This window comes from Crassostrea angulata, chromosome 7, assembly GCF_025612915.1.
Source record: "Crassostrea angulata isolate pt1a10 chromosome 7, ASM2561291v2, whole genome shotgun sequence".
NCBI lineage: Eukaryota > Metazoa > Mollusca > Bivalvia > Ostreida > Ostreidae > Magallana > Magallana angulata.
Window position 1 is genome coordinate 34,044,384 of NC_069117.1, and position 9,755 is coordinate 34,054,138.

The 9,755-nt window shown below is 34.4% G+C and overlaps 1 protein-coding gene across 1 annotated transcript; it reads left to right on the forward strand.

Moving 5' to 3' along the window:
• The first annotated feature begins 149 nt into the window (after positions 1 to 149).
• On the forward strand, positions 150 to 7,952 carry LOC128156967 (vesicle-trafficking protein SEC22b-like). Its single transcript, XM_052819313.1, has 5 exons — positions 150 to 357; positions 5,240 to 5,355; positions 5,624 to 5,784; positions 6,002 to 6,148; positions 6,757 to 7,952. Exons 1-5 carry the CDS (start codon positions 283 to 285, stop codon positions 6,909 to 6,911), a joined length of 654 nt encoding a protein of 217 aa, XP_052675273.1. The 5' UTR covers positions 150 to 282; the 3' UTR covers positions 6,912 to 7,952.
• The last annotated feature ends 1,803 nt before the right edge of the window (positions 7,953 to 9,755 follow it).

The following is a 9,755-nucleotide window of genomic DNA, read 5'->3' on the forward strand; positions in this document are numbered from 1 at the left end:
AAAATTAATTCTGATTTTTTTTTCAAGATATTGTTTTCCCCATAAAGCAATTGCTTTCAATATATACATCAAAAGAGATCCACGCTTACTCCGGCGAATAGACCCACTAATGTCCTCGCTAACGGAATCTCCAAAACGCTTCACTGAACCCCAAAAACATACGTTCTTACGCCTGATTTTTAACACTGACACATAACCATCCCCACGTCACCGAAACAGACGTGTCTGACATTTCAAACATATTTATATGGTTTTAGTGTTTTAATTCTTCAGTCAAGAAAAATGGTGCTCATGACATTGATAGCGAGGGTTGCTGACGCCCTTCCACTAGCGGCGTCCATGCAGGAAGATGAGCAGGTAAAACTAAATCGAGTAAAGTTAAGTAGCAGCAGAGATACACATGTAAATGCTATATATGTCTCTGGCAGCAGTGATCTGATCGATATATTCAAGGAGGCCTCCGGAATGTGTTACAGCACACACAGTAATGCATTGAAAAATGTTCATCAACTACAGATGGACACCATAAGAAAACTTACAGACAATCAGGTTGGGCACCAACCCCCGTTTGGTGGTTGGAGTCCCATTTGGTGGTTAAATGCCTGAACGGTATACCCATTTTACCTACCAAATGGGACTCATTTAGCGTTCAACTCGGATTACGTTTTTCTGGAGGAAAGGCGCATCATGTTTATTAGCGGGGCAAGTACTCTGACATGTTTGCTTCGTAATAAAACATTCGTTTAAAAAATTTGTTGTGTCGATTTTTCCGCACGTGTTTAAAAAAAGGCCGAGGTGAAATGCTCCCCGGAAGTCGCGTATAAACATAGTGTTTATGTCTTCTAATAGATCGAATTTAATCAAAGTACGACATGGCCTCATTCCTTAAAATCTTTACATTCGATTTCTATCATCCGAGCAAATGGAAAACAATTCCAGCCAATGAAATCGGTGATCTTAAGTGATATACGATGAAAGCTCAATTTAGGTATGGAGGCCCAATCGTACATGACTTCAGTAAAATTCCGTGTCAAAAGTAAAGTCAGATTATGAAAATAATATCTAAAGTACATGGTAATAAGTCATTATTTATGTTATAAGAAAACAAATTTCGTTAGTTAAAATTTTAAGTAAGTTTTACTGAGAAATTAAAAATAGCGCGATTGGGCTTCCATACCTAAATTAGCTTTTGACACGCACTTAAAGATCATTGTTTTGATTGGCTGCAATTGTTTTTCTCTTGCCCGGATGATAGAAAACGAAAGTAAAGAGTTCAAGGAATGAGACCGTGTCGTACTTTGATTAAAATCGATCTATTAGAAGACATAAACACTATGTTTATACGCGACTTCCGGGGAGCATTTCATCTCGGCCTTTTTTTAAACACATGTGCGGAAAAATCGACACATAAAAATTTTTAAACGAATGTTTTATTATGAAGCAAACATGTCAGAGTACTTGCCCCGCTAATAAACATGATGCGCCTTTCCTCCAGAAAAACGTAATCCGAGTTGAACGCTAAATGAGTCCCATTTGGTAGGTAAAATAGGTATACCGTTCAGGCATTTAACCACCAAATGGGACTCCAACCACCAAACGGGGGTTGGTGCCCAACCTGACAATGTCAATATGAAATATTTAACCGATATGTCTAGATCAATCACAGGGGCTTGTGTAGGAAAGAAAATTGTTAAAAAGAATGGGTACCTCAGAGGAAAGATAACAAGGGTTGATGCCATCTTGGATACCGCCTCACTTCATCAGCTGATTTCTCATTTGAAATGTTATACTATAGAAACTTGCGCCAATTCATATTCCTTTACTAATGATTCTTCTTAAATACCCCACCTTCAATTTAATTCTTTTCAAGTTTACATCAAAATTACTAAACTAAACATTAGTGGTGTTCCAATCATCGATTATAACAAAAAATCAGTCGATTGTTACCACATTTTAAGCACTCAATCATAAAAGGTTTCATTCCGAGTAATTGATTGAGGGTTTTTTCCCTTTCAACGAGCGCATATCATAAACAGACGTGAACTATCTAAACCCTGAAAAGGCGCATGGTCTGAAAATGGTTGACAGACATCGAAATGTTAGACAAGCTCCATATCCTTACCCAAGAAATAAAGCTCATGCATTCTCAAATTTGGACGCATTTTGATATCACGATAATTAATGTTGGATTGCCTACTAAAGAAAATCTTTTGAATACAACATTTTTATGGTTAGTAAATTAAAATATGAAAGGCATAGTAACAAGTCTGCAAATTGTAACTTGTTTATTTACATTTACTTAGCACTAAACTATAAAATATTAAAATCTCTGGTTATAATCGAGAATTAGTTAGTTGCAGGAGTCTGATTATCGATTATGAAAATCTCATCGATTCCCATCACTATAGTCTGTCCCAAGTTATTGCTTCCATCAATTTTTGATGATTTTTAATAAAAATACACATACCTGTGAAAGAGATATAGTTGAAATCAATGAAATAAAAAATATCCAAGATATCCTCATTGATAGAATATCTCTTTTCACTCATAAAATTTTACAGGAACGAAAACAAATTTAGTAGGGAAATTTATAATGGGAAATGCAATTTACATCTTTTCTCCATTTGGAAGTACTCGGGACACCTCACGCAATTTTTCAACGTTATCATCAGGGCTTATTAATGGCTGATGCAATGCAAAATCCCGTAGACTTTCTATTTTGGGATGTGTATTGAAACCTGAAGCGGGAGATGGGGTGTTTCAAAACTGATAATCTGGACATTTTTCATATTTATGGATGAACGTAGTTTGAGCACAAAGTTATTCATTATCATCGAAATATCAAGCGAAAAGTGGTGGAAGCAAAAACTCGGACAGAGTATAGTAAACATCCAAAATTGTCAACTCCTTGGCTTTTCCCGTAACCAATTGTATGACTGAGGTCCCATATGCCTTAATTACTTTTGCTTTCTGAGTTGTCGATTTTGAATGTTTTTGCGAGAAATCAACAAGTCTGTTAATGTTTGTGTAAAAAAAAGAATTAAACTGGAGGTGATAACTCAAAGAAAAATCATTTTTAAAGGAATACAAATTGGCGCATATGTCTGTAGTTTAATAATTTAAATGAGAAATTAGCAAATGAAGCGAGGCAGTATCCAAGATGGTGTCCTTCCTTGTTATTTTTCCTCCAAGGTACTCACTTTTTTAACAATGTTTTCCTTTCTACATGAGCCCCTGTGGATCAATGTAGTGGTTTGTTTACACTGAAACAGCATGTTACATGTTACCCAAAGTTTGATATGCTTTATGGTCTGACCATGTGAAATACAACAAGCAATAAACTCTCATTGTAATGGCATTGTAATCAGGTCCAGTACAATTTCTTGATTTAGCTATATAGCGTGAATAAGCTTTAATGAAGAACGATAGCTGTAGCATTTCTATCTGTATCTTAATTAATTAAAAGTTTTTTTTCCCCAAAGATGGCTTATATATATAGCATTATATCTTTGCTGGATAAAATCATTGGAGCCACCCCCCATCTAAAATCTTCACTCATACCATATAAAACACCATTTATTTTATAGGATAGAAATAAGGCTTATTTAAATGGGGAGTCGGAGTGCCTATGGATAGAGTGATAATATTTACCGGTAGTATATTTGTAATACTGAATGCAGTAAATTACACCTATCATGGTGTAATAATAATTAGACAGTTTTGTATTTTGGAAGGCCATTTGTGTGTTTTCAGGGGGCATATGGAGCCTTGGGCAATTCTGCTTCATTTTAGTAATTTTATGTACTGCACACATAGGTATAGAGGATATGCTTGTACTGGTACAAGTAGGGATAAAAAATTTGTTTTGTTATGTTTGTGAATTGGCTATATCAGACTTTTCTTAAGTCTAAGGTAATTACATTTATAACAAAGAAAGTGTAGTACCGGAAGTTGGGGCTATATGATCTGTAGATATCGGCCTGGGTAGGTCCGTGTTAGAGCTCCTGACAAGAGTTAAGGGTCCTGGGTTCGATTCCTGGTCCAGCCATATGTTTTCAATATTCCTCCTTTCATATTACATTTGGTACCGTGACCTGCCCCTGGAACTGACAGGTTAAATCCCACCAGGAGAAGAACCGGGGGCGAACTTTGTGGGCAAAGATCATTTAAGGAGGAAGGAATGTAGTACCTGGGTAGCTCAGTGGTAGAGCTCCTGACTAGAGTTAAAAGGGTCCCAGGTTCAATTCCCTGTCCAACCTTATGTTTTCAATATTACTCCTTTCCTATAACAAAAGTATTGAAATTTTAGTGAAGATTCAACGTCAATTATTTGTAAACATGATCATTTTGAACCCGATTTACTAAATTTGGAATTAAATTTTTAGTTATAACAAGCAATGGTGTTTCTAACATTTCAATTGTTAGCACTTCAACTCCAGTGAAAAATGTTGTGTTAGAGTTATCTCCATTAATTGAGAACTGCTTACTATTATACGACCATGGAGAGATTTAGGTCGTGTGATAAATATACATGTAATGGGGTGTGAGAATATAGGTCAATATATATAATAATAAAGGTTGCTTTTATCATCAATTGTCTATTTTCATTGAAACAGGAAATCAGTTAGAAACTCTTTCACAATAAAGAAGAGTTCATTTATGTAAAATCTAGTGTTTGCTTTAAACATAGGATAATGCATGCATTCTTGAAATAAAAGAGAATTTGCTAGCACAGAATGCCCGGAGGTTAGAAAAAACTAGAGTATATGCTCAGTTCTCCTAAGCTCTGACAGCCTCTGTCAAAAATTATGCATTATCCTCAGTAGAAATACTGTATTTTAGTATGCGAGTCTGAGTAGTATAGTTGAGCATAATGATACATGTAGTTATGTACTTATTTGACGCCAGTACTTAATTATTTCTATGATTTAGCGGTTTTGCATCAAATCGTGACAATATAAAATTGCGAACGCCAAATTTTAATAATAATACCAAATAGTTAACACCTGTCCAAAAAATTAAAGCAAGATTTTTAAATCCGCAAGATGTGCTTCTCACAATTTTACGCAAGTATCAATTTCTTGCGCATAATTAGGAATTTTCAGTATATTTTATAGAAGCATATTACAGTATTGATATGTTTGATTCAATGTTTATATATATGTTCTTTAAAAGTGTACTTATACCATAAATTCTTTACATGCATTAAGTAAACGATCCTATTTCTGGTGTTTTACAGCAAGGAAGAGACCTTATGGATTATCAGAATCAAGCCAAGCAGCTGTTCAGAAAACTCTCCCAAGACCCACAACCCCCAGCCCGCTGTAGTCTGGAGACGGGACCATTTATATTTCAGTAAGTACATTGTAAATGGGAATATTCTAAAGACTCATTCTTGACTGAATGGTAAATACTTTTGACCGAAAGTGTTGTGACTTTCACTCAGTGTTAATTGTAAAGAAACTGGTCAGACTGGAGCTATCAGTCTCAAGATGTATTGTCCAAGATTTTATATTTAAAAGATGGCCATATTTCTTTCATACTTATTACAGGTATTCATCTCCACAATTTTAGAGCATATGTATAGTAATAATTTCTTTACCTATGTGTACCTGTATTTTAGTTACGTCATTGAGAGAGGTGTGTGTTTCCTAGTACTGTGTGAACAGTCTTTCTCCAAAAGACTGGTGTTTTCCTTCTTAGAAGATCTACAAACGGAGTTTACATCAAACTATGGACAAAAAGTAGACTCTGTGTCACGACCATATAGCTTTATAGAGTTTGGTAAGTTGCATCCACCTGTACCTACAACTGAATCATACTATTAAAGAAAAGCCATTGATCACAGGCCACAATACTGGAATATACATTCAGTATTACATCTTAGTTTTTGTTAACTTAATCTTTTTCTTTTTTCTTTTTTTTGTAAAATGTTGTTATAATGTTGTTTCTTCATTACAATTTCTTAAGTAATGAAATAAAAATCTCTTTTAATTTTCAGACTCTTACATCAAAAAGTCGAGGAAGAACTACATGGACTCGCGTGCCAGGAAGAACCTGTCGAACATTAACACTGAGTTACAAGACGTACACAGAATAATGGTCCAGAACATTGAAGATGTACTTGTGAGGGGCGAGTCATTATCTGGTAACACTGCTCTTGTTTTGAAGAAGATTGTTTATGATTGTCCTTCCTTATTGAGACAATTGGGGAAAGTTGAGGGGGGGGGGGTGTGTTTATGATGCACTTTAGAGTCCTTTTTTGTGTTCTAATAGAGGGAATAAACTTGAATGACTAAGAAGTTTCATTGAGTTCAATTATAGATTGATTCAAGCTGTAATATAGTCCCACACAATGAACAAGTTATTGATTGGGAATGTAATTCATTCCTTTATTCCCAATGAACATTTTTTTTTGTTAAAGAAGGTTTGCAGCGTATCAACAGTAAGAAAATATAATAGGTCAATCACTATTCCTCTTGTTTTTCATGAAGAAGTGAATTTATTATTATTATAAAAAGCGCTGAATATAATAAAAATTACTCTAAAGCACTTAACAAAAAATAAGTGTATATGTACAATCACATTTCATGATTAAAATAGACCATTAACAGGCATAAAATATGATTAAAATAGATAAATCAGTAATAAGAATTAGAATAAGTTTTGTATGCTTTGAACAGAATCAGTAGTCTTGTATGGTCAATATGCTCATGACATGGTGTCTTTACCTTTGGTTTTTGTTATTTTTTGCAGCTCTGGACAGTAAGGCCAGTAATTTATCAGTCATTTCTCAGAAATACAGGAAGGATGCCCGCTACCTGAATCTGAGGTCCACGTACGCTAAAATAGCAGCCATTGTCATTGTGATCATCGTTCTGCTGCTCTTCCTGAGGTACACCATTTGGTGATCAGTAATCAGCACCAGTACTGAGAAGGCAGACATTGTGAGGACCTGGAATCAGTGCTGTGTCTTGTGATTGTTTATAGAAATTTAGTTGAAGATGAGGCTGAGACTTTCGGGGAACAGGGAAGTTCATAAAAGGCGCTTTGTACAACTGGTATAAAAGAGGTTTTATGTGGATGCAGCTTGGAATAACACAAGGCAGTTTGCTTAAAAAACAGTCACTTCAAATTTGATTTCCTATCTGTGAGGCTTGGATAGTGAATACTGTGATACACTAAGACAGTGTTTTATAATCTATAAATGGTATTCAATGTATTTGAAGTATTTCCATGTGTTCATTTTGTTAGTGTTTTTAAGGGTTCTTTGTGTGACAGTACTAGTGTTCATTTCACAACCCTTGTGTGCTCTTTAGTTTGATATGAGTTGATCTCATAATTTAAAAAAGAGCTAAATTTCTGTGGTAAATTTGACCAGGTCTTCCAAACCTTATGTAATGCTAAAAATTTGGGAATAAGAAATCTTTAACACATTTATCATAATCTGGGATAGTAAAAATTTGTAGCTTTAAAAATGTTTATTTTTTTAGGGGGGGGGGGGGTTAGTTTCAAATACCGTATATAAGTTTCATAAATGTCCATGCCTGTGTTATAGAGGTTGTTAAGTGTAGTAGAAGTTATTTGTGTTCATAAATTGATGTGAAAGCATGTCCTGTTATTTAATATGAACTATAAATGAAAACATGTATGTTTGTTTTTAACAGGACAATTTTCATTAAATTTTTTTCATGAAATCTGAAATAAAAAAGTAATTAATTAAGATTTTCAAAATACAAAAATACATGTATTATACAAAGCTTGTGTTTATGCATGTTATTTGCAGACAATGGATGTGTATTTATTTTTTACACAGGTTCTTTAGTAGGTGTGACCTGTGCAGTGTATGTATGTGTAGATGTGAGCATGTGAGTGGTGAGTGTGCATCTTCATGAATTGTTGATACCTTTAATTTGTTATGGCATAATGGAATAAACCGATTTTTCATTCTCATGAAATGAGATTTTTTTTTTGGAAGTATGGAGAGAAAAAATGTTCGCTTTTTAGCTCACCTGAGCCAAAGGCACTTGTGAGCTTTTCTAATGCAAATTTGTCTGTTGTTGTCGTCATAAACTTTTCAAATTTTCATCTTCTTCTCCAGAACCACTGGGCAACCAAAACCAAACTTTGCACAAAGCACACTTGGTGGAAGAGCTTTCAAGTTTGTTCAAAAGAAGGGTCATATCCTCTTCAAAATCAGGAAAGAGTAAAGATAGGGTTGGATGTTTTCAAAATCTTCTCCAGAACTACTACAAATTTTAACTAAACTTGTCACAAAGCATCCTTGGGAAAGGGCTTTCAAGTTTATTCAACTCCCTCTTCAAAGGGGAGATAATCAGGAAAGATTGAAGATAGGGTTGGTTGGTTGGTTGGTTGGTTGGTTGAAAAAATCTCTTTTGAAAAAAAGGCTAATTTAATCAAACTTGGCACAAAGCATCTTAGAGGAAGGGCTGTCAAGTTTGTTAAAATGAAGGACCAGTTCCATTCAAAGGGGAGATAATTACCGGTAATAAAGAGTGAAGAGAAATTCTTCTCCAGAACCAAATAGCCAGTAATAACATTAACAATAGCTTTCTGATATATGGTAGATTAAATTTGTTCAAGTAATGATCCAAGGGCATCAGGAAGACGCCTTAACAGGGCTAACATTCATAAAAGAGATAAGTAGAAAACAACATTTTATAATAATACAAATGAAAAGCTGTCAATGTGACAGCAAACCGAGTTTTCTTTTATGTGAACTATATCCATAACCCATGTCAACCCTGAATTGATAAACGCTACCTACCATATCCAGTAAAATGGAGTACCCTATATACAATATTTTGCCAAAAAATGACAATTTTCAAAAGCTTGTATTTTTTTTCATAAATTATCAGGAATCAAAATCCTAGCAATATGCACACCTCTGATATATGTACAATTGATCTGCAAAAGAACAACTTCCTATCTTGAAAACTGTAGGAGGAGTTATCAGTACAATGAGGGTACCCTATGTGCAAAACAAAAGCTGGTATTTTTTTCAAATTTTTTTTCCATAAATTATTAGAAATCAAAATCCTAGCAATATGCACACCTCTGATATATGTACAATTGATCTGCAAAAGAACAACTTCCTATCTTGAAAACTGTAGGAGGAGTTATCAGTACAATGAGGGTACCCTATGTGCAAAACAAAAGCTGGTATTTTTTTCAAATTTTTTTTCCATAAATTATTAGAAATCAAAATCCTAGAATATGCACACCTCTGATATATGTACAATTGATCTGCAAAAGAACAACTTCCTATCTTGAAAACTGTAGGAGGAGTTATCCGTACAATGAGGGTACCCTATATGCAATATTTTGCCAAAAAATGATTAAGTTCAAAAGTTGGTATTTTTTTCATATACATGTATTATCAGAAATTAATATCCTATCAATATGCACACCTCGATATATGTACAATTGATCCGTAAAAGAACAACTTCCTATCTTGAAAACTGTAGGAGGAGTTATCCGTACAATGAGGGTACCCTTTTGGCAGCCGTCCGACCGCCATTTACACCATTTTGATAACCGGATTTTTCCGTTGGAAAACCCGGTTAAAAATAATTCTTCTGAAGAATCAAAAACTATTATTTGTGAAAGTAGATTAGATTAAAGGTAAAATAATAAATTCTAAGTTTATAAATATTGCTTTTATACCTGTGTGTTAGAATGAGGCGATTGGGGTTGAATTATAGGATTATACATGTAAATAAAAGAAATTCTTC

Excerpts from the sequence above, each read along its gene's own strand:
- LOC128156967 (XM_052819313.1), top strand. The coding sequence starts at position 283 with ATGGTGCTCATGACATTGATAGCGAGGGTTGCTGACGCCCTTCCACTA. Across the intron at positions 5,785-6,001 it reads ATATAGCTTTATAGAGTTTG|ACTCTTACATCAAAAAGTCG; the intron begins GTAAGTTGCATC and ends TTTAATTTTCAG. Across the intron at positions 6,149-6,756 it reads GAGGGGCGAGTCATTATCTG|CTCTGGACAGTAAGGCCAGT; the intron begins GTAACACTGCTC and ends TATTTTTTGCAG.